At 36.2% G+C, this 25349-nt stretch overlaps 3 protein-coding genes across 4 annotated transcripts; 1 reads left to right on the plus strand and 2 right to left on the minus strand.

Annotated features, from left to right (window-relative positions):
• Positions 1 to 1376: 1376 nt before the first annotated feature.
• On the minus strand, positions 1377 to 4860 carry LOC130717508 (probable plastid-lipid-associated protein 12, chloroplastic). Of its 2 annotated transcripts, XM_057567753.1 has the most exons (11): positions 4559 to 4860; positions 4217 to 4270; positions 3861 to 3935; positions 3340 to 3459; positions 2757 to 2948; positions 2535 to 2618; positions 2354 to 2443; positions 2202 to 2255; positions 2039 to 2118; positions 1854 to 1961; positions 1377 to 1742 (listed from the first exon to the last, which is right to left on the minus strand). In XM_057567753.1, exons 1-11 carry the CDS (start codon positions 4760 to 4762, stop codon positions 1661 to 1663), a joined length of 1143 nt encoding a protein of 380 aa, XP_057423736.1. In that variant the 5' UTR covers positions 4763 to 4860; the 3' UTR covers positions 1377 to 1660. The 2 variants fall into 2 exon arrangements, with proteins under 2 accessions (XP_057423736.1, XP_057423737.1); XM_057567754.1 differs by lacking the exon at positions 3340 to 3459.
• A 790-nt stretch (positions 4861 to 5650) lies between these two features.
• LOC130717507 (uncharacterized) lies at positions 5651 to 7962 on the minus strand. Its single transcript, XM_057567752.1, has one exon. The coding sequence runs from the start codon at positions 7651 to 7653 to the stop codon at positions 6121 to 6123; it is 1533 nt and encodes a 510-aa protein (XP_057423735.1). The 5' UTR covers positions 7654 to 7962; the 3' UTR covers positions 5651 to 6120.
• Positions 7963 to 10337: 2375 nt separating this feature from the next.
• LOC130717024 (callose synthase 3) lies at positions 10338 to 24061 on the plus strand. Its single transcript, XM_057567110.1, has 42 exons — positions 10338 to 10658; positions 10747 to 10847; positions 10959 to 11083; positions 11169 to 11262; positions 11430 to 11540; positions 11641 to 11757; positions 11872 to 11964; positions 12455 to 12546; positions 12851 to 12977; positions 13536 to 13673; positions 13830 to 13906; positions 14002 to 14095; positions 14205 to 14327; positions 14439 to 14556; positions 14821 to 15155; positions 15284 to 15336; positions 15435 to 15495; positions 15636 to 15717; positions 15796 to 15845; positions 15921 to 16007; positions 16567 to 16701; positions 16789 to 16883; positions 16979 to 17063; positions 17146 to 17306; positions 17481 to 17604; positions 17693 to 17793; positions 17897 to 18029; positions 18119 to 18270; positions 18433 to 18542; positions 18637 to 18768; positions 18988 to 19056; positions 19357 to 19543; positions 19620 to 19776; positions 20349 to 20468; positions 20546 to 20664; positions 20778 to 20861; positions 21515 to 21627; positions 21734 to 21963; positions 22053 to 22853; positions 22945 to 22995; positions 23234 to 23419; positions 23509 to 24061. Exons 1-42 carry the CDS (start codon positions 10481 to 10483, stop codon positions 23755 to 23757), a joined length of 5850 nt encoding a protein of 1949 aa, XP_057423093.1. The 5' UTR covers positions 10338 to 10480; the 3' UTR covers positions 23758 to 24061.
• The last annotated feature ends 1288 nt before the right edge of the window (positions 24062 to 25349 follow it).

Below are 25349 nucleotides of genomic sequence, written 5' to 3' on the forward strand. Positions count from 1 at the left end.
ACTCTCTGCGCTGCACACAACATAAAAACAACTGCACTATTATATCACCTTCACCTTTAATTATGATACCATCCACATTTTGTATGCCTCTTTTAGACCCATGACAGACCATATACATAAATAGTTTATCCCCTTCTTGCGCATTTTCGACCATATAATATTAAATTTGTTTTAGTAAAATGATATATATTTTAAAACATAAATGAGATGTTAAGAGTTATAAAATAGTAGGTTAAAATAGTAATTGTGTCAATACTGATAGTATTTGCTAATAAGTAAAAGCTTACATAAAAATAGAACTAACAGTAAATCATGCAACTAACTTACTTTTTCATAGTACATAAATATAAACCGTATAAAAAAAACTTAATTCATTAGTAAAAAAATTAGAAATAAAAAATAGAATGTAATTTTTCATATTATTAATTTTATTAAATATTTACAAAAAAATATACATTTCATAAAATGTTATGAATATTTGTTGATTATATAGATAGTAAACATGTATTATCTGTGAAAGCAAAAAAAACATGTATTATATGTTTGTTATGTAAACATACATTTTAAATGTGTTATAAAAACATGCATTTTATCATTCTTGAATTAGAATACCTAGACTTTATCTGAAAATCTAGAAGTGTTTAAATATTTTGTATTGCGATTTATAAATATGATGCATATAAGTAAAAAAAATACTTACCTTTCCGCTGTACCAAAAAAAAAATACTTACATATTATTGATATATTTTTATTGAATAATTATTAATAAATATAATTTTGATTAAATAATTTTAATTGTCAATATTTCATTTTTCTAATTTTTTATATAGTAGATATTATTTTATTGATTTGTAAAAGGACTAAATATGGAAATCAAATGAAAGGTTTTACATTTATATTATATTATTTAATTATATGGGTAATTTTTATCAAACTATAAATAAGTTCTATTAATCAAGAGCGCAAGAAATTAAAAATTATTTTTTTCGACCAATGAAGCATCTTCATCCCCGGTAAAGGTTTTTATTTGTTTCGTTCGAATCGGCTTATTATTGAAGATCTGGGTGGTCGGTAACATAACAACAGTTATGACCAATGCTAAGTTTCTGACCACTTTTCAAAAACCATAATAATAATAATAATAATAATAATAATAATAATATGACAGTTAAAATATGAGGGGTCAAGGATCAATTTGAGATAACTGAATTCAATGGGTTAGGAATCACATCATTTGAAGAGTATTGGAGATGAGTTGACATATCATTTAAAAATTTGATGTGGTAAGCAAGGAGTAAGAAAGAAAGTTGTATTGTCAGCGTTACAATACGCGCATAAGAATTATATTATAATAGAATAAATGTACACTTACCGAATTATAATGTACACTTCAAAGCTCACTTAATTTAATAGAATGAAATATGTTAAAGATCCAAACGAAGAGAGAAATCGTATTATATGGCAACTATATTTGTTGATAACATATAGTGTCCTTGCTTAATTGTAGTATTAGAATAAATATTCAAATATTCCCCTTGAGGAGGAGAAGCAGCACCAACTCCGTCACGGCGACCACCAGAACAATAATAAAGTCTCTTAGTTTGCAATGAAGTGTAGTTGTAGGAGATGGTTAAATACAGAACCAGTATAAATTAGTAGTTCATCTCAATGAATCCGAGCGAATATGTACGAAAAGAACTTCATTGTATCCCCGGCTAATTCTCACCTTTTTGTCACTGAACCTGCAAAGGAAAAAGTCAACTAGTGAAGGATAGAAGAAGAGAATTGCAAGTTTAATACATATAGTGGATGAATTAAGAGAGAACACGATTTCTTGGAATATGTCATCTTACAGAAGCTCCAAGACGAACTTGTTTTCCATGTTTAGGGGTAGTCCAAATGCGCCACCAATTATAGCTGCATCATCCATGGTGACCTCGTACATTTTTGAGCCGATTTTTCTGTCAATTTTTGGGCAAAACATGATGTAAAAACATTCGGTACAGCTGGTATATTTCATTTGTTTTGGAGAACTTACACAAAATTTCCAGTCATGGAGAACTTCAGTCCAAGCAAGATATCAACCAGAAACTTTATTTGTCCATTCTTCCCAATAATCTGCAACAATTGTCACGTAGAAACTGAAGAGTGGAGGCAGCATTTGTGATGATCAAAGTAAACGTATAAGATGAAGCTGATACCTGCTTGCCCATTAGACCATTGGCAGCGTTCTCTAACCAACTATCTGTCACACTCTGTTGAGAAAAAGTTGTTCAAATAAAAAATAAAAATCAACTTCAAAAGAATCAAATAATTAGCAGATGGGACTCCTTTTTTGTATTTCCAAATCTACCTGCGAATTCCATATCATCTGCCACTCGCCCTCTTCTAGTTCTGGTTCTTCACCAGTATTCTTTTTGAGGGAAATGAGTTCATCTATTGCCTGTTAAAATTTAGGATGTGAGAAACAGATGACCATTGAAATATTCCAGTTAAGTTTAAAAGAAAATGCAAAAATAAATCAGCACCCTCACCTCTTTAACACCCTTCCCCGAGGAAATTGCTGTTAATAGCCTCTGCCTTGGTTCAGTTTGCTTCTGCAACACAAATGTGGTTCCCTGCACTATAGACATGTTGCTAATTATTCTTAGAAACATAAAGCTTGTATAGAAATATTTTCATGTGCTTTACATTCTACTCAAGGGAAGAAACCAAGGACTGCTAAAATGATGTTTCTATTAAAAATTCCTAATTACCTTATTTCCTTTTGAGATACGAAGGTTTCCGGAATGCGACAAATATGTTGTGTCTAACCAACCCTTTGCTTCATCGCCAAGTAGCTTAAATGGAACTGGATATGGAACTTTAAATGGAAGAAATTTGAAAGAAAAGGCAGCTCTGTCAAACCTAAAAAGGATCCTTTTTCCATCTTCAATTGACGCCGCTGCCTGTGTAAATTGAAAGAAATAAATACAAGAATAAGGACAATAATAACAACCTAGACTTTATCCCACTAGATTGGCTCCAATAAATGTCAGAAACCAAATCTTCAATAGATGGAAGAACAGAGATAATAAAATATATGTGCAGCGATATGATGAGTGATAACATATTCTCTGTATGAACAAGTGCAAACACAAACGGAAACGGAAAGAACCAACCTTAGAATCTGTGTGGCATAATTCATTTACAATATTGACTATGGGTAAAGCCTCTTAAGCTAAAGGGTTTCAATGAGTGTCAGTGTTACCAAATGTCATAAAAAATAAACTAATAAAGTTGAATTTAACACAGAAATGTATATTAATTTATGATAACTTTGGAGTTATTTAGTATTACCTCCACTTTGAGCTCACCAATGGCATCAGAAAATGACACAATATTGCCTACTCGTGGATCATTTGTTCGAAGAGAAATCTCTTGAAATACACTAAAAAAGTCAACACCAACAAAGGTTCTCTGAAAGAGCAATATAGAATACCATACTGAGTCACATCATTAAGTAGTTTATGGGGTTATGTCTTGAACAGGTTAGTGACACTTGTATTGATAGGCAGGTATTATCAGGTTGAAGTGAATTTCAGTTCAATGTGCCAAAACTTACAGACTGAATTTTAGTAATACTTTTGAAGTCATTTTCTGAACTCATGTATTTTCCAGAGATAATAGACAATATTTCTGTTACATTCACCTAAAATCACTTTCATAGTTTCATTTCAATACATTGTGAGACATTTATGTTGATAATGCTTTTAAGGTTTCAATGGAAATCCAAATACCCTTTAAAACAAGTGAAGTTCAATTGAACACTGAAAAATGCACTTAGTTAGGACATCCAAGAAATAAAGCCAACAAACAACCTGAATCGGTGACGCTGTTCCGGGTCTTGTAGTGAAAACTAGCTGCCAGCGACCCTCAATTAAATTTGAATTTGTCTGCAGAATTGTATTTCAAGGACTTAATAAGTGATATATTGGATAAAAAACGTAGTACCAAATGTTTATTAAGTAGTAGTTCACTTGGTTTTCCAAGTAAATACCTAATTCCCAAGGAAAAGACAAGTACCTAATTCTGAAGCAAGTAAGTACATAAACAAAGAGCATGTGGAGTGACCGACCCGAATATCTAATCGGGTGATTTTGATCATTTAAATCTGATTAGCTAAATTTTAAAAAGAGAGAAAGAGACGCTTAGCAAAGGGAAATTGCACACGAACCGGATCAGGCACACCCCCTAAGCGTTCCAGGACTTGAATAGCACGCTCAATAGCCTGAAAGAAAATAAAACATAAGAAAAATAAATGTTTAATTGTGTGTTTGGATGTCAATTCAATTTTATTCAATGTCAACACACATGAATGAAGGCGTTTTACTCAATGTGGATCCATGTTTAAATTCACAACCATAAGTTTCAAAATGGAGTTTAACAGAACTCACTCGAAACACACATTGTGTTAAGTTCAACGGAAATTCAAACACACAAGTTAGCCGCATGCTCGGAAAACAAACATACAGTAATTGAGGAACAAATTGAAGAGACATGAGTGTGAGAGAGAGACATTTAGCTGGTTGGGAGAAGAAGAGCGTCCACGTCCTTGGGTGCCAAGAATGGCTTCGATGAGTGAGTACTCAGATTCTGCAATTGATATTTGCTCAACTTGAGAACACCGAAACACGAAGCTACATTGACGAGGTTTTGAAGAAGAACATGGTGGTGTGAGTGTGAATGGGTGAAACCCTAGATTTACAAGCTTCAGAGCCATTCAATTCAATTCTGATTGTAGTCAGTGGATGATTCTTCTCTTTTTTCTGTTATGTGGCGAGGAATTGTTGGCGCCAACTTGAAATTATTGACAGACAACGAAGGAAGAAAGAAAGATAATGATATTTTTATTATTATCATTATTTTCGTTTTTTCTGCACCACACGTGAGGATGTTCAATTCATTCATCACACAAAAAAGAAAGAAAGATAATGATATTTTTATTATGAATTTAAGCCTCTCTTCTACATGGTAAACATTGACATTTGACATTGTATATCCATTAAACTCTAATATATTTCCATCCAACTAATGCATAAAAAAATACAAAACGTTTCTCATATATGAAGCCTATATTGTGAAACCATTTCCATTCACCATTTCCTTCCTGGCAAGTTTCATTTTTCTTACATAAACAAATTTATTTGAGTGAGTTTTAAATTACAACGTCTAGTAAGAATGATGACTCTACCTTAATTCTCAATAAAAAACTTTATTTTCAAATATCTCAATAAAAAATTCTTTTTTTTTACATCGGAAAAAATAAAAAATTATTTAATCTCAATAAAAACTTTATATTCTGTAAACCTGAACGGTTTTAAGAACATGTTATTAACTTTTCGATATTTACATGACAAGGTGATTGAACTACAAGCTATGATTAATCTAAAATGAAAGCTTTCCTCACTGAAGAGGATATTAATCAGATTTCTCCAACAAAATCCCATCACGAGCTAAGAAATATCTCTGCGATCATCATGTAAAACTAGCAGAACCTTAATTCAATTTTTTCACTGAATCATCACAAAACTAATTAGTTTCTTACATAATACTATCTTCTATCAAGAGGAAAATTCGTCGAGGCAAGTAGCAAAAACTGGAAAACAAATTAGAGAAAAAATTTCAAGAAATTAACTACAAGTAGCAAAAGTACATGGTAATCATTAGTTCTCCTTCCAAATTCACAGGTTCTTTAAATGCTAATCTTAGGAACATTTTGGCATACACATTAGTTCTTCGTACAGAAAGGAACCTGCAAACTTAGGGACCATTCTTATTATTTTTGGACAGACTTCAGTCAACCAAAACCTAAAGGAAAAAGGGAAAGGAAGGAAACTCAGCTCCTAGTCCATATTGTTGTCACTATGTCCAAGTAATATGACCATAAGGAACAAAACCACTACTCCTCCCTAATCTTCCATTTAACCAAATCATACAAATTAAAAAAAGGAGACAAAACAAAAACTAATATGCTAATCTATGAGGGTTGCAAATACCAACATAGTATGCATGAAAAGCAGTCGAATTCTTTCACACTGGCCTTCCCCTCTCAGAAGCCAATTCAAGGAACAACTTGACCTAATGTGGGACAGACAGATCATCATCTCCAGCAGCCTCTGAGCTTGTCCCAACTACCTGATTATCGCATTCATCCTTCTTCTCACTATCTAAGTCGTTTGAACTTTTATCTGTTGCTTCATGAGTTCTTGATTCATCATTTCTGTCCAGCATTTGAAATTCACCACTCTCTTTAACATCACTTTCTTTGGCTAAACCTTTATCTGACAAACACTGTTCTGTCGCAACTTCATCCTCATGCTCACCCTTCTCCATATTCACTTCATTAAACCCAAAGTCAACCCCCATTTCATTACCTCTGATCTCATCCTTCTTTGCAATTGACTCATTAGGAACAGACTCCTGCATAAAAGCATCATTTCCGTCTTCAGCTTCTGATACTCCATCATTATCTAACTTAACATTGGCCTCAGTGTTTCCATTTCTCTCATTTTCCGGTACTGAATCGACCATCTCCTCGTTGTTGTCAATTCCCATGTCAGGAACATCTGATCCCCCCTCGCTATCATTATCAGACCCGTTCTCCACCACCTCCTCATTGACATCTTCCACGGCTTGGTTCTGCCTCTCAAGAGACAGCATCCTCCTCCGTAGATCACCTAGCTCCCTCTCCATCAGGAAGATGCGCTCCTTCAGAATTAAATTCTCTTCCTCCAGTTGTGCTATATGGGAATCCTGATCATCTACCCTATTCTCCAACACATTGTTATGTTCAGCCCCGTAATTCGGGTAAATCATCTCGAATCGGCTCAAGTCATGGTCCAGCCTCCTTTCCATTTCCACATGTTCATGATCACTGTCACTCGACCCACCATCCTCTTCCTCTTCATCATAATGAACATCTGCCTCATGCCCGGGTGATCGAAGCCTGATCAAACCCTTCATCGACCCATATCCATCAACACCCCATTCTTCCTTTGCCATGTCCCCTAAAACCTCCCTCGTCGGAGACAATATCGGCGTAGGAAGCACCGACGGGGTCACCGGGTACGGTGACACAAGGGACGCAATACCACCAGCCTTCTTGGCGCGAATGAGATAGGAAGTCGTGTTCCTAGGCGCATAAGGAGCGAATCTAGTGTTGAACTTCTTGTTAGGGTAGAACTTGCGCGCTTTGACACGATTCTGCGATTGCAACTCGTGCAGAGTAGGTGGTTGGTAACTAACGCTGCTGCTGTTGTTGAAGGAGGTGCTTGGTTTGGGCTTTTCCATTCTCCTAGTGTCCTTGCGCTTGTTGTCAGTGACCTTCTTCCCCTTCCAGTTACTTCGTCCAGGGTAGTTAGGTTTCATAGGGTTCAGGAACTTCATGTTAGGGTCCAGAGGTGGTGGCTGTTGAGACCAAGCCTTGAAGCCTCGATTCATCATCGGAGGCTGAGGCTGAGGCTGATTCATCATCATCTGCTGATTCATAATCTGAGACTGGTTAATTACCTGAGGCTGGTTCATCAAGGGAACCTGATTCATCATCTGAGGCTGCTGGCTCATCTGGTTCAAATTCTTCAACATCATCTGCTGCTGCGATTGGTCGTTCATCGTGACGGAACCCTAGGCTTAACAATTAGGTAAAGGCTAAAACCTTGTGAAATTTTGAAAAAAAGAAGAAAAAAGAGCGGTTAAGATCGGAATGATATATCGGCGGCGAAAGAGAGATCGGAACCCTAAATCCCTTTCCTTCTCAATTTTAGAACTGAGAAGATTGGGATTTTGATCTTGAGGGAATGAACCTGAAATCGTATTCCTGTATATATCGAGATTTGACGAATTTGAGAAACCCCTGATTTTGATTGTTGTTTTCTCGAGACTTGTTTCTTGGTTATCTCTCAGAGATTTTGATTCTTGCGGTGCCCGTGCGAACCAACGGGGCTTATATAGTGGAAGTGGATCAAGTGGACGGCCAGATTTTTATCCGGTTAATGGACGGTTTAGATTTCAGATTCGTATTTATATAAATCTTATCTTATCAATATATATAATATAAACTTTCGATAATTCTCTTGGGTGTTAGTTAGTTTTTATTCTTCAGCTTTCCGATGTATCGAAAAAAAAAATTTCTCATTACAGTTTAAAAAAAAAACTTATTACAAGAACCATCAACATTTTTAGGGTTACATTTCAACAACAAACAAAAAAACAATTACAGGGTTAATTATATTTTTATCCGAGTTTAAAACGTGAGTTTTGGTTTTAAGCTAGTATAAAGGTTAAAGATCATAAGTGCATTTAGGAAATAACATAATTTTAATTTGTGTTCGTGTATGAACTCCTACCACTTTATCATATGTTTTCGTCGATTGTATGCACGGCTCATTCATGTGTAAAATGAAGCCTACGTGATTTTTTATTGCTACTTTATTTTTTCTAACACATTTTTAGGTTAGAATTTCGATTAAATTATGTATATCATTTTAATTAATGTTAATCCAATTAAATCCATATCAAATTAAAAATCCTAAATTATGTAAAATCAAACAATTTCATCATCTTTGGAAAAACATAAGCAAGAGTTCCTATATTCTCGATTTCACATCCCTTCACAAAATCTATCTCCCCATAACTTCATTCTTGCCAAACTCCATCTCCCCACGTCTATCATTCTCCGTGACATTTTCACTCGTGGTCTTGTTGTTCTCATGGTTCTTCTCCTTCATCATTATATATCCCGTGTTCTTCTTTATGACCATGGAAACGAGCATCACCATATTCTTGTCGTTCCTCGATTTCCATCTCGTGAGGGGTAGTACGTGGTTGTGAAAATATATTTCTCATTCTCACATCCAACAATGTGAAGAACACTGGTAGAAGGTTATGGAGATGCATAAATTGGAATGTAAATGTTTTTTTTAATACTTTGTTGAAGTGTTTTCTTCTACTTCCATCGCTAAACAAAACCATTTAAAAGAAACAACCTCATTCATCAAAACCCTCACAAAAACAAAACCTAGCAAATGACAATAAAAAAACAAATCGTTGAGGGCGGAGAACCACCGTAGCTTCAACGACCCACCATATCGTAGCCACTAGGGAGAGAACCTCCACTGGTTTTCGAGACACAACAACATAATCGACCAACCAATATTCTATCAACCACATCACAACCCACCAACTTCATTCCATATACACTACAACAAACTTCACGACAGCGACCCATCCTCAACCCCTCGAATAATCGTCTCCAACGTTGGGAAAGACAACTAAAATACAAGTCTAAAGTGGTCGTTCGTGGTGGTTGCCAATTTTTCAATTTTTTGGTTTTCAAATGCAATTTTGAAAACAAAATTTGTTCGACAAAAAAATGGAGCTGAAGTGTGTTTTTACTAAATTTTAAAACTGACTTAGCTTATTTTTTAAAACCACAAAATATGGTTTTTAGTTTCAATAACTTATAACTTCATCACATCACCACCCACAACTACCACTCACCACCGTCATCACCGCCAATCTGCACCGCCATTACCACCCCCCTTCACCTCTTCCACATGCGCCACCACCACCATAATCGCCAGTCGCTGCCACCACCAGGTAAAATTCCCCGTCCACCACCACACCTTCATCACCCCCACGACCACCGACGTTGACACCACTTCCTTTGCTTGCGTCACTACTGCCACCACAACTATTGTCCCTTCCACCACCCCAGATACCCTCCTCTACCACGACCACAACTATGTAACATTGAAACTCTACTACAACTGCTATCTGCTCCTTCATTATATTTTCATCGCTACCACTCATTATTGTGAATTCTCAAATTGATAATTGTTGTGAATATTGTGGATTTATAAAGTTGTTAACAATTTTTTTTAAACTTAAAACCTAAAAAAACAAAAATTGGATTTATAGATCTGACAACTATTTTTAGTTCACATAAGACAAAAAACAAGAGCCAAATTTTGTCCAGTGAAATTATAAAAACTAGTTTAAAATTTTAAATTTTTTTGAAACTTGAAACTAAAATCAACGGAACAAGTCATGAATTAGAAATGATAATAAGAGAAGATTACTATAAAATCCTTTTGGTACAAAACATGAGTATAGTGAAAATAACTTGACCCATGAAATGCATGGGTAACAGAAGGGAAGTTAGAAAAATAAAAATGGCGTTTCGTTTTGAAATTTGAATGAGGAGCTGAAGCTGAAGTGAATGGCAGAAGCGTTATTTAAATGAAGACGTTGTGCACTTTGTCGAGCCTAACAATGTCAGAGAAAATTCGGGCCCACTCCGTGACTACCATCACTGCTCTTCTCTTCTCGGTGAGCTCAAAACACAACAACACTCACTCACTAGGGCTTCTGTTTTGCTCTCTCTACCTCCACGCAAACCGCATTGTAGCCGGCGGTGACTCAGTCATTCTGCCGGAGAATGTCGTCGGAGCCGCAGCCACCGCCGCAGAGGCGGATAACGCGGACGCAGACGACAGGGAACCTCGGAGAGGCGATATTCGACAGTGAGGTTGTGCCTTCCTCTCTCGTCGAGATTGCGCCCATTCTCCGCGTGGCTAATGAGGTTGAGAAGACGCATCCAAGAGTTGCTTATCTCTGTGAGTTCATCTTACTTATCCTCCATGCAACCGCATTGCACAATGTGTTTCTATTTTGAGAGGGTTTGTGTTTCTCTTGCTCTTGCAGGTCGGTTCTACGCGTTCGAGAAAGCTCATAAGCTCGACCCGACTTCCAGTGGTCGCGGTGTTCGGCAATTTAAGACCGCGCTTCTTCAACGTCTTGAAAGAGTAAGCATTTTGATCCATAGCTTCTAAGAATGCAAACTGTCAAATCTTCTTATTTAGTAACCTCTAGCTGTTATGTAATGATTGGAATCAATGTTGTCCCATTTTTGTTAGGAAAATGATCCAACATTGAAAGGAAGGGTAAAGAAGAGTGATGCTCGTGAGATGCAGAGTTTTTATCAGCATTACTACAAAAAATATATTCAAGCTTTGCAAAATGCTGCTGATAAAGCTGATCGGTACATTGTCTGGATAATGTGTAATATGATAAATATGTTCTGTGCCTGTTGTGTGACTAGAGTGTGTTTGTATTATTACTTTCAGTGCACAGCTTACCAAGGCATATCAGACTGCTAATGTTCTTTTTGAGGTTTTGAAGGCTGTTAACTTGACACAGTCTATGGAAGTTGACCGTGAGGTAGTTTTTTCCTCACTTCCAAGTTCTCATCTTTCTATTTGGTTTCCTCTTTTTATGTGTACCTTTAACCATATTTGAAATTAGTTGATTATAATAGAGTTCACTTTAAAATTTTGACCTTCACCTGTTACCGACTCATGGTTGGTTTTCTGTTCCCACTGTAACAGATTTTAGAGACTCAAGATAAGGTTGCTGAGAAGACTGAGATCTTAGTTCCTTATAATATTCTTCCTCTTGATCCTGATAGTGCAAACCAGGCAATAATGAGATTTCCTGAGGTACAATCTCGATTTTCATACATGTATTCCAAAAGTTCTGGTCACCCTCATCTTTTTTCTTCTACTTTCAATGAAAATAATTATTCACCTCTCTTAATAGATTCAAGCGGCTGTATTTGCTCTGCGTAACACTAGAGGCCTTGCTTGGCCTAAGGACTACAAGAAAAAAAAAGATGAAGACATCCTGGATTGGCTTGGGGCAATGTTTGGGTTTCAGGTAAATTACAAACTTGAACTGGTAACTCTTTTATGTATTCTTTTAGTTGAACATCACTTATTTGTTACTAACAATCCAATTGGACTTGTTTGCCACCCTTTGTACAAATTATAGAAGCACAATGTGGTAAATCAGAGAGAGCATTTGATCTTACTGCTTGCAAATGTGCACATTAGACAATTTCCCAAGCCGGATCAACAGCCAAAGGTCAGGGTTTTACTTGGATAGTTGATACTTTGCTTTTTAACTCTCATTTTCATTTTTAATTTCTGTACTGAACATTGTGTTTTTCGTCTATTTTTTTAGTATTGAAGGTGCTTCCTTTCTAGTTTGTTAATTGTGATGTAGCAAGTAAAGCCTGTAATGTGTTTTTTAGGGTTTCACTATTATATTGAAGGAGGGTTCTGGAGAGGGGTGGATTAACACTTGATGATTTGATTTCTTGTGTTAAAATTGATCTATGATTGGTGATAAGATACCATACAGAAAGTTGTTTGTCTTTGGTTTCTGCTATAAATGGTTTCCATGCTGCAATTCATTTGTTAACGGACTTGAATGTTGTGCACCAGACATATATGGTTCTGTATATTCCCTTTTAATAGTAATATATCTTAACCAAGGAACCATAGTCAACAATTAATATTTTTTCTTTTCGTGTTATTTGCGTTAATCTAAGACTTATACTATTGTTTTCTAGTTGGATGAACGTGCACTGACAGAAGTGATGAAGAAACTTTTCAAGAATTACAAAAAATGGTGCAAGTATTTGGGTCGGAAGAGTAGCCTTTGGTGAGAGTTTCTTCTCTCATAATGTCCAACAGATATTGTAACTGCTTTCTTGCTAACTAGGATATCTTTGTTTAGCTCATATGGAGACTAAAAACATTTTAAACTTGTTTTCTATTTTAGTTCTACAGTTTATTCTATAAATTTAAATCATTATATGATCTCTAAATTTAACAATGACTTCCAATTTTGAACCTGGATTCTCATCTGCAGCTTGTTTTAACTCTTGTTATCTAGCTAGCTTTCCTGAGAAGTATATGCATATTTTAGCTTTTCATACAACATACCTTGTGGATGCATATTGCAGGTTGCCAACCATACAACAAGAAGTGCAGCAGCGTAAATTACTATACATGGGTCTATATCTTCTAATATGGGGTGAAGCTGCTAACATAAGATTCATGCCAGAATGCCTGTGCTATATTTATCACCATGTAAGCTTTGCAATTTAAAGCAACCTGCGATTAAGGATGGCTGTTGGACTTTGACCTAATGGGTATCTAAAATATTAGGGAGTTTTAAGTCTTAACCTGATCAAACAGGTCTGTGATTAGGCTTATGTAATGACCTAAAAAATTTATAGGGTGGACATTGTGTTCACTCGCCTCATGCTCATAAAATATGTTTTCTGTTTTATAATTAGGATCAGGATTTGATTTTTTTAGATATTTGTTAATTGATTTATATTTTGCATCTTTAATCATCAATGCTTTTTTTGTTAAAAAAAGAAATTAAACTGAAAGCATATTCCATTTAACTAAACACTGGTAATGGATCCAGGTTTGGATATAGACAACCATGTAAAAGTGGGACTTCTTAGTGCTAACCATTTTAGGAATGTTTTTATATCTCTATCTCAATTATATACTTGTATTTGTCCTTATGGCTTGTTCATATGTTGACATTGTTGATACTGAATTGAAGTTTTTGAAAGGAACCTACTGCTTTGTTGAATATTGACATAGTGATATTTTTGACGGTGCATCTTGTAGATGGCTTTTGAATTGTATGGTATGCTTGCTGGTAATGTTAGTCCAATGACGGGAGAGAATGTCAAACCCGCCTATGGAGGTGAAGAGGAGGCCTTCCTAAGGAAAGTTGTAACTCCTATATATAATGTGATTGCTAAGGTGCTTGCTTCTGTCATTGTTTTTTTCTTCTTTTATGTTTGTTAGCTCACACGAGACACTTGTATGTTATACACTATATTGATAATTGATGATCAATCTATACGACTACGAGACATCTGTATCTCATAAAATATTGATGTTCGCTTTGCTCAAAAGGAAGCTGAACGAAGCAAAAAGGGGAGGTCAAAGCATTCAGAATGGAGGAACTATGATGATTTAGATGAATATTTCTGGTATAATTTTCTGATTCTCTATTTACGTTTTGTCTTTTCTGTTTCATTGTTAATTTGTTATACATGTCTGATATTATATCTTAATGAATATTCAGGTCAGCTGATTGTTTTCGGCTTGGTTGGCCAATGCGTGCAGATGCTGATTTCTTTTGCCTGCCAGTTGAGCAGCTAAATTTTGATAAATCTAACGTAAGCATTGATTATGGCAGAGAACTTCTTTGACTTTGTTTACTATTATAAGATTTTTTTCTTCTCAATATTGGCTCGTGTTGATTCGAGGGATTATATATTATGGCAGGATAACAAGCCAGCTAACAGGGACAAATGGGTTGGAAAGGTCAATTTTGTTGAGATCAGGTCATTTTGGCATATTTTTCGAAGTTTTGATCGCATGTGGGGTTTTTTCATTCTGTGCTTACAGGTAATGAATATTTTCTATTTTGTGTTGCCCTTATCCCTCCACTTGAGTGATTTTTCCCTTTAATGCCTTGCAAAATAAGATGCATTTCTGAAAGAGCCAATTTGTCACTAGGCAATGATTATTGTTGCTTGGAATGGATCTGGGGATCCAGGTGCAATCTTTTATGGTGATGTTTTCAAGAAGGTGCTTAGCGTATTTATAACAGCGGCTATATTAAAGCTTGGGCAAGGTATGTAGCATCCAATTTTACATTGGCGTAGTGTGATCCATATAGCCGGTCTCACTTAGTGGGATAAGATTTTTGCTGTTCTTGTTGTTGGATTCATCATCCAATGCATTTGTACATTCCTTTAGATGAATACGATTATCTTGTTAATGTGACTGCATTATGCTGTAACTGAAATGTCCCACAATTATCTGCAAATTTCTTTGGCATTATATGAAGTGCAGGTTGCTTATGTTATCTTTGCTTATTTTATGTTCACGTGAGCAGCTATTCTGGATGTGATCCTCAGTTGGAAAGCACAACGGAGTATGTCAATGCATGTTAAGTTAAGATACATTCTGAAAGTTGTTTCAGCTGCAGCATGGGTGATTGTTCTATCAGTTACTTTTGCATATACTTGGGACAATCCTCCTGGCTTTGCTCAAACCATCCAAAGTTGGTTTGGAAGCAATTCAAGTTCGCCTTCAATGTTTATTATGGCTGTTATTGTATACCTGTCACCAAATATGCTAGCTGCCGTGTTGTTTCTCTTCCCACTCATCCGTCGTTTTCTTGAGAGGTCGAACTATAGGATTGTGATGCTAATGATGTGGTGGTCACAGGTAGGTGACACGGCAACCCTGTTTTCTATATCTTTTAGTTTGGTCTACCAAACAAAAGATTCTGTGCCATTCTAACTGATTTACAAAATTTAACTTGGTGATTTTGATGCTTTATTTGTAATTGGCAGCCTCGCCTTTACATTGGTAGGGGGATGCATGAGAGCGCATTTTCCCTTTTCAAGTATGAATCTTGAGTTTAAAAAGTTTCTCCTTGTTGTGAATAGTGTTATTTTCCTCGGAATCTGATCTCTCAACATTTTTTATTTATTTATAATCCAGGTACACAATGTTTTGGGTTCTCCTTATAATTACAAAGTTAGCATTCAGTTACTATATAGAGGTGATTCATTTTCATTCATGACTTTTGGATAAGTCTGTAACCACTGCCTTTTCATATTCACTTCCAAAATTTCCCACAATTGTCAGATTGAATATCTGCAACTTTTTAAAATAATCAATTAACATAACTTCTTACTACAGATAAAACCTTTGGTGGGACCTACAAAAGCTATCATGAGTGTAAAAATCTCAACTTTCCAGTGGCATGAATTCTTTCCCCATGGTAGTAAGCTTGAACACATTAGATTTTCAAATTATTCCATTCTTTCACAGATGAATTAATAAGTTATGTGCTTTGCAGCTCGAAATAATCTTGGTGTTGTAGTTGCACTTTGGGCTCCGATTATTCTGGTATGTGTTTAGATTATATCTTCTCCTTTTACTCTATATCTCACATTATGACCCATGTGCTTTTTCCCTTTTTAGGTATATTTCATGGATACCCAGATTTGGTATGCCATATTCTCTACTTTATTTGGTGGTATTTATGGGGCATTCCGTCGCCTTGGTGAGGTTAGCGAATCTCTTTTTTATTGATTTATTTTGGATCTATAGTTTTTGTTGCTTATATATTATTAGCATGTTATGAACGGACTTTGGTGGGAAGTCTAAAGTTGCAGGAATGTATTTTTTCATGCTAAAAGTTCTTATTCTTTTACTCCTTTCCTCTGTACCCCTTCTTCTCCGAATGTTGGGCAGTTCTTCAAGTTCAAACAATATAGTGACCGTATTCTTTCCTAAACGTTTCTATTTCAAGTTATATTTATCAACTGTATTGAATTGTTGTAAAAGCAATTTAAGTTTCCTTCCTACGGCTCTAAGTAAGTGATCATGGTTGTCATTGGTTTTTGAATTATTATGCTTATATGCTGTGCATTTGAGAACTTCGTGGAGTGGCTTGTATATTTATTCTCAAAATTGTATATAATGAAGTTCATTTTGCTTCACAATTCTGATTGAAATACGTAGCATCTTTAGTGTGTTCCTGATATTGGTCCCTTGTTGCCTGCTTTTTAATATCAGGTATTCTTTTTCAAACCCTGGTAATTATTTTATTGTCTACTGATTCCAGATAAGGACCCTAGGAATGCTTAGATCTCGTTTTGAATCATTACCTGGTGCCTTTAATGCCTGTTTGATCCCAGAAGAAACGAGTGAGCCAAGGAAAAAAGGATTCAAAGCCACTTTGTCTCGTAGATTTGATCAGGTTAATTAATTTACAATCACAATCTTGAGCTGGTGATTAGAAGTTGGAGCATTTTTACTTCAAATTTATGTTAGCTTGTTGTTACAGATCCCATCTAACAAAGGAAAAGAAGCTGCAAGATTTGCTCAACTGTGGAACCAAATAATCACTAGTTTTAGAGAGGAAGATCTGATCAGTGATAGGTGATCTGCAGGATACATTTGTGTTTGTGGGTCTTATTCTTTTCTCTTAGATATAATTTTTTACTGTGGTGTGCTGAGGTGCTTTTATTGTTCAGGGAAATGAACCTTTTGCTTGTCCCTTATTGGGCTGATCGTGAGCTGGACATGATACAGTGGCCACCATTTCTACTTGCTAGCAAGGTTTACTTATTTGAGTTTTTTTTTTTTTAAATTTTTTATCTACCTTTACTTTCGCTTAACAATCCTGTATCTGCTTTTGTAGATTCCAATTGCATTGGATATGGCTAAGGATAGCAACGGAAAGGATAGAGATCTGAAAAAAAGAATTGAGGCTGACAGCTATATGTCTTGTGCTGTTCGGGAATGCTATGCTTCATTTAAAAGCATTGTTAAGTACTTGGTTCAAGGGGATCGCGAGAAACAGTATGTTTCCCAGAGCATATAATGCAATTGTTTATGTGTGTAGGAGTACTTTCTGAGTGACCTTCCTTGTTTGCTATGTTGATCCAAATAATACCACATCATAAATGTTCTGAATTCTAAGCTGTTCATTTATCTAAAATCTGTGTGAAAATTTGTTGGCACCTTTCATTTCAGGGTTATAGAATACATTTTCTCTGAGGTAGACAATCATATTGAAGCTGGTGACCTAATAAGTGAATTCAGGCTGAGTGCACTTCCTAGCCTCTATGAGCAATTTGTTGAGCTAATCAAATATTTGGTAATGTTTAAACAATTTTATGAAATTAACATTTCTGTTTGTAATTTTTAACATGTCAAAATCTTATCCAGCTTTTTATTTATTGCAGTTAGACAATAAGCCTGAATACAGGGACCAAGTTGTGATTCTGTTCCAAGACATGCTGGAGGTGGTGACAAGAGATATAATGATGGAGGATCATATATTCAGGTAATGATACATAAGTCCAAATGTCTATACAGTCTACATCTTCAAAGGGTCTTCTTCCTTCTGTGATTATGATTGTATATCATACTATCATTTTGCTTGATAGCTTGGTAGATTCTATCCATGGTGGACCTGGGCATGATGGGATGCTTCTTCTTGAGCAACAGCACCAGTTATTTGCATCTGAAGGGGCTATCAGGTTTCCGATTGAACCAGTCACAGAAGCTTGGACGGAGAAGGTTTGCTACTAATTAAGTCGTTCTGATGAGAATTTGAGTAGTGAACTCTATATCTGATGGCCTGTTTATATTTTCCTTTTAAATTGTAGATAAAACGGCTTTACTTGCTGCTTACTACAAAAGAATCAGCAATGGATGTACCATCTAACTTGGAAGCCAAAAGGCGCATTTCTTTTTTCTCAAATTCACTGTTTATGGATATGCCTACAGCACCCAAAGTTCGCAATATGCTTTCATTTTCGTAAGCTTTCTTTTAGTCCTATATTTTTCCATGCTTTTCACATGAAACTTGTGAACCAGTTAAGTTAAAATTAGCAGTGACTACTTACAAAATGTAATATGCATTATCTTAATATATTCCTTTTAGTGGAGTAATTTTATTTTTTCTCTATGGATTTTGTAGGGTTTTAACACCATACTACACAGAAGAGGTTCTATTTTCCTTGCGCGAGCTGGAATCACCCAATGAAGATGGTGTTTCAATACTCTTCTACTTGCAGAAGATCTTTCCAGGTGTTTATCCTTTCCCATCAATCACTTTGTTGAATAAATGTCAAAGTTCAAGTGGTGGGTATCAATGCATGCCTTGGTACTTTTTGGTTATCAGATGAATGGAACAACTTTCTTCAGCGAGTAAATTGTTTGAGTGAGGAGGAACTTAAAGGGAATGAATCTGACGAGTTAGAAGAAGAACTTCGTCAGTGGGCATCATACCGCGGCCAAACTTTGACCCGAACTGGTTCCACCCCTTCCTCTCTCTCTCTCTCTCTCTCTATATATATATATATATATATTATATACATATATATATATATATATCTTAATGCTCACAAACACTTATTTATGTGCAAACTCGAGTGCTTAAGTTCCTGTACAATTATGTCCTATCCTCAGAAAATCAGCTGTGTATTACACTATTACTTATCACTGATTGATTGAAGTATTGGTACTGATGCAGTGAGAGGAATGATGTACTACAGAAAAGCTTTGGAGCTCCAGGCTTTTCTTGATATGGCCAAAGATGAAGGTGACTGTTCCTTCTTTGGGAATGATTAAATATAATTTATTAGCTGTTTCTCATTTGATTGTGAATTTAATAATCGATCAAACTTGTTGCTTTTTTTTTGATAGGCAAATGTTAGTTGTTAGAAATGTTAGTAAATTAATCCCTCCTCCGGGTTCGAACCCGGGACCCTTCACCCTTTACCCCACCCAACCCTTATGTCCCTAGCTCTTACCACTTGAGCTATCCTTCGGGGACGATCAAACTTGTTGCTTGAAACTTTTTTTATTGAGTTTTTCTGAATTAAATGAAATGAATGTGCAGATTTGATGGAAGGCTACAAAGCCATAGAAAATTCAGACGATAACTCAAGGGGTGAAAGGTCATTGTGGTCACAATGTCAAGCAGTAGCTGATATGAAATTCTCATATGTGGTGTCATGCCAGCAATATGGGATTGACAAGCGATCTGGCGCTGCTCGTGCACAAGACATACTGAGGCTTATGACAAGGTTATTGGCCAAGATTAATAGTACGGGCCATTATGTTTGCTACCTACTAATTAGTTTGTACCTTTTCACTTGGCAGATATCCTTCACTTCGAGTTGCCTATATTGATGAGGTAGAGGAACCTAGCAAAGAGAGGCCGAAAAAAATCAACAAGGTTTATTACTCTTGCTTGGTGAAGGCTGTGCCAAAATCCAGTAGTCCTTCTGAGACAGAGCCTACACAATATTTGGACCAAGTATGTGGATTTTGATAAATGAAGGATGTAAATAATTCTTACTTTCTTTTTGCTTCTAGTAATTTGTTTGATAGACCAATGTTTTAGGGTTTGACTAGGGCTAGCAAACCTTGTGTGTGTGCACACACACACACACACATATTTGTACTACTAATCCATTCACGTATCTTCACTCAACGGCGTAAGCTTTTAGGCTAGTTGGTTCATGAGATGGTATCCATACATCTACCATGTAGTCTAGAGTTCCATTGTTGCTACTCTCATTCTTCTAATAAAATGTTTAAGCCCAAGTTAGGTGGGTGTGTGCATTGTCCACATTTTAAGGCTGAAGGGATTTGCGAGAGGTGATGTGTTAGAATTATAATATAAAATTATTCATGTGTCTTCACTCAACAACTTGAGCTTTTCGGGTCATTGGTTCATGACAAGCTATATTATTGCCATCAAATTAAATAGACTTAATGACGTGAACTGCTTCTTAAGCCCACCTTCTTTCCACCCTTCATAATATTTCATTTATCATTCATCTACAATGCGGTGGCTCATACTCTGTGTTTGATTTTCTTAATCAGGTCATATATAAAATAAAGCTTCCTGGGCCAGCTATATTGGGTGAGGGTAAACCTGAGAATCAGAACCATGCTATTATTTTCACACGTGGAGAAGGCTTGCAAACAATAGATATGAATCAGGTATAATACTTTCATGACTGGAACACAAATTGTAAGGTCTGATATTATTCCATGTGATTAAGTTGCCTCTTTTATAGGATAACTACATGGAAGAAGCTTTAAAAATGAGAAATTTGTTGCAAGAATTTCTGAAGAAGCATGACGGTGTGAGATTCCCCAGTATTCTTGGACTTAGGGAGCATATATTCACTGGAAGGTAAAGGCTTTTTGTTCTATCTTTGATTTTGTACCACTTCAAGAAAATAAATTATTTTGCAACTAACGTTCATAATTTATGTTCCTGACTATTGTTTTGCTCTGAGGTTTCAGTGTTTCTTCTCTTGCATGGTTTATGTCTAATCAAGAGACAAGTTTTGTGACAATTGGTCAGAGATTGTTGGCTAATCCACTGAGGTAAGTTCTCATTCTTGTTCTTGTCTCTATGTTTCGTTTTTGGTAGTTAAAAGAGGCCTATGGCTTAGAAGAGGAGTGGGAGAAATAAGGGTCTGTCTGAGGGAGAGAAAAAAGTGTGTGGCTTGTCAACTGGTCCTGGTCCTGGTGGGCTTTGAGTGCAGGACCATATAAAACCTGAAGTCTAATGACATGGGTAGTGACCGGTGAACAAAAGTCTTAATCATGCTCCTAGGATAACTTATATATGTTTGAGCAACTTAGTACACACAAAATATTACTCTTTAACACACCCCTCAACCATGGATGTTAATTGTGGATAGCTTCTGTCAAATATAATCTACGTTTTTTGACAAAGTACTTCAGTAAATAGATCTTCTTGCTACTGTTGTTGGATCCCGGTACACATTATATAGAAAAACCATAAAATAAGTAAGTCCCTGCTGAAGCTATACACCAACATAGAGACACTGAATATGCAAAATAAAGGAAAACGTAGTACTAACTGATCAGTGCCTTTAAATAATCTTTGATAACCAAGTTGGTATACTTAGTTCTATGTTTCTTGGGCTTCATGAAACTAATTTTCTCCATTTGTGCTTTCATTGATGATTATTGAAATGTTTAATCTGCTTTCGTCTTATATGCTTATGTAGAGTTCGCTTCCACTATGGTCACCCTGATGTTTTTGATCGGCTTTTTCACCTCACAAGAGGGGGTGTCAGCAAAGCCTCCAAGGTTATAAACTTGAGCGAAGATATCTTTGCTGGTAAAGTGATGTCCAATTCTTATTTGCCTTTGGTTGATACGTATCTTAATTGGCATTTTTTTGGGGTGGTACTATCTTCATTTGAATTTTATCATGTTATTTGCAGGCTTCAACTCTACACTTCGTGAAGGAAATGTTACTCATCATGAGTACATACAAGTTGGGAAAGGGAGAGATGTGGGTCTCAACCAGATTTCTATGTTTGAAGCAAAGATAGCTAATGGCAACGGAGAGCAAACACTGAGTCGAGATGTGTACCGACTTGGGCACCGTTTTGACTTCTTCAGAATGTTGTCCTGTTATTTCACCACAATTGGGTTTTACTTCAGTACACTTGTATGTTTCCACCAAAGTTAATTCTTATTTAATTCTTTTTTCACAGGCTTCTCTGAACCGTTTTCTTGTACTCTTTTATGCTTGAGCAGGTAACTGTTCTGACTGTATATGTATTCCTCTATGGTCGCCTTTATCTCGTCCTTAGTGGGCTTGAAGAAGGTTTGAGTACACAAAAAGCCATTCGAGACAATAAGCCTCTTCAAGTGGCTCTTGCCTCTCAGTCCTTTGTTCAAATTGGGTTTTTGATGGCTTTGCCTATGTTGATGGAAATTGGCTTGGAAAGGGGTTTCCGAACTGCACTTAGTGAGTTCATATTAATGCAGTTGCAGCTTGCACCAGTTTTCTTCACATTTTCACTTGGGACAAAGACTCATTATTATGGTAGGACATTGCTTCATGGAGGTGCAAAATATAGAGCTACGGGTCGGGGGTTTGTGGTTTTCCATGCTAAATTTGCTGACAACTATAGACTATACTCCCGTAGCCACTTTGTCAAGGGTATTGAGCTCATGGTTTTGCTTATTGTATACCAAATTTTTGGTCATACTTATAGAAGTGGGGTTGCATATCTTTTGATTACAATATCGATGTGGTTTATGGTTGGGACCTGGCTTTATGCTCCCTTCTTGTTCAATCCTTCTGGGTTTGAGTGGCAAAAGATTGTTGATGATTGGACCGATTGGAATAAATGGATTAGCGTCCGAGGTGGTATAGGTGTACCATCTGAAAAAAGTTGGGAATCCTGGTGGGAAGAGGAACAAGAGCATCTCCAATATTCAGGAATGCGCGGAATCATAGCTGAGATATTGTTATCTTTGCGGTTTTTTATCTATCAGTATGGTCTTGTTTATCACTTGAACTTTACGAAAAAAACACAAAAAAGTTTTCTGGTAAGTGTTTACCTGTTTTTCCCTTTTTCCAACTATATATCTCACTTTTATTATTTGGCATAATGAACGGATATCTTTTTCTTGGTGACAGATCTATGGCATATCATGGTTGGTGATCTTTCTAATACTATTTGTAATGAAGGTTAGTAGCAAGTTATTTTGTTCATAACGCATTCTTAAGACAAACATTATGGGCTGAAACTTAGTGCCCTGCTCATTGGCTGCACATGTGGTAGGGTGTCACATATTATTTAGCAATGGAAGAAATCGATTGTTCTCTTTCTTGCCCGTGCAGATCATGTTAAAATCCTTAAATACGTCAACATTACTTTCTTATTAACCAAATTTCTGCTATCTTATTTTCTTTTTCCATGTCTCAGACGGTGTCTGTTGGGAGACGAAAATTCAGTGCAGATTTTCAACTTGTCTTCCGGTTAATCAAGGGAATGATATTCGTGGCTTTTGTCTCGATTCTAGTCACCATGATTGCCCTTCCTCACATGACAATGCAGGACATAATTGTTTGCATTCTTGCGTTCATGCCTACTGGTTGGGGGATGCTACAGGTGAATGCTCTTTTTCCTTTTATAGTCATTTAGTAAAAGTTTGTTATTTTGGAATGAGATGCTATAATGTCTTCGTTTTCCTTTTGCAGATTGCACAAGCATTAAAGCCTCTAGTACGCCGAGCTGGATTTTGGGGATCAGTAAAAACTCTGGCCCGTGGTTATGAGGTTGTGATGGGTTTGCTTTTGTTCACTCCAGTTGCCTTCCTGGCTTGGTTTCCTTTTGTTTCAGAATTTCAGACCCGCATGCTGTTCAACCAAGCTTTCAGCCGAGGTTTGCAAATTTCTCGTATCCTTGGAGGCCAAAGGAAGGGACGCTCTTCTCGCAACAAGGAATAGTTTGTCTCCACACCAAAACATATGCACTTGAATCTCATTTCCTTTGTTTGCTGTAATAGCTAGAGCTATGTTTATGTTATAGTTGTAAGTAGTAGTTGTAACTTAGAATTGGATAGATGCATAACTATATGGCCATTGTTAGTCAGAGCTAGAGAGAGCTAGGCTTTAATTTTTGTTAGTCATTGCGATCGTCAATGACTGCAATTTTTATTCAATTAAAATATGGCCATACCGAAAAGCCAAACCCGCAGATACGAATGCAACTAATTGTCCCATCTGTAAAGTTGTTTTTCACCCTTTTTAATTCCATATTATTTATGCCCAAATCGCCGCTTTTGAATTCTTATTCCCCCCTTCTGCTATGATTTCCAGAGAGCAAGTAAGGACTTAGAGTGATGAAGACAGTAAATTAGAGAAAAAAAATTGAAATAATTTGTGGCCGAACCTAATAAGGTATTGGTTTAGTGGAGACAAGTTGGACTTCTTTTTTTGTTACAAGACAAGTTGGACTTTTATAGAAGTAATAGACACCCTCAAATTTCAACCCGGCATTTTACAGTGAAGCCGAGCCTTCTTTACTCTCGTAAAGTAACCCCCGGAAAGTACACCACTTGAAATAGGAGAATTTTGAACCACCAGCGTTGCCTCATGGACTTCAATTCCATCGTTTTTTTGTATTTACATTCCACTGCAATGTGATTCTCTTGCCCTTTTGATTTTAATTAGGTATAGTTGGTGATCATGTCAAAAAAATGTTTTTAATAATTCATTGAAGAAGCGTTTAGTTGTGGTTAAAAACCGCCAATAATTGTATGTTGAATTTTCTTGACCACTTAGATTCATCGATTAAGTGTTTGTGGAGAGATGTTTCTATCGATGGTGAATGGGGAGGCATATAGGTTTCTAAAAAAATCTTAATATATAAACTAATAAAAGCTTGAGTCTAATGTGGCATTTGGACCTTTAAGGAAGGAAGCCTTGCCCTATAGTGAACATCAGAGATATGTTATTAATTATTTTTTCAGCCCACTCGCTTATGGTTCGATGGTTAGAATGTGGTCGAATTGGTACTAATTAAATTATATATATATATATATATATGAATGTAATAAAGCGGCCCCAATTTTCGCGTTAGGTCAAGTATATTAGTGTCTCGTTCAAAAAAAATATAATGTTAAATTGAATATGGTTAGAAATGCGAAAAGAAAGAGCCAAAAAATAATTGTGGCGACGGGCAGACGTACGCCCCCGATCACTCAATGCAAGTAACTCTGATCAATACTCTGCTTGCACTATAAGATTGTAAGAATGGTGAAATGAGACACTCCTGTGTGGAAATACCTTCCCCTTCTCTTATATATCCAGCGATTGCAAGGCACTCAGACGCCATTTTAACTAAGATTGAACACCATTTTATTTCAACATCATTGAGAAGTGAAGTTTTTTTAATCACATCAGGTGAGGAGTGAAACTCGACCTCCACAATACAAACTCGACTTCACGTTATTTTCAATAGGAAATCACATTAAAAACTTTTCAACCGGTGAAAATTCAATAAACTTATTAAAAAGATTTACAAGTTGACTTTGGAA

This window comes from Lotus japonicus, chromosome 5, assembly GCF_012489685.1.
Source record: "Lotus japonicus ecotype B-129 chromosome 5, LjGifu_v1.2".
NCBI lineage: Eukaryota > Viridiplantae > Streptophyta > Magnoliopsida > Fabales > Fabaceae > Lotus > Lotus japonicus.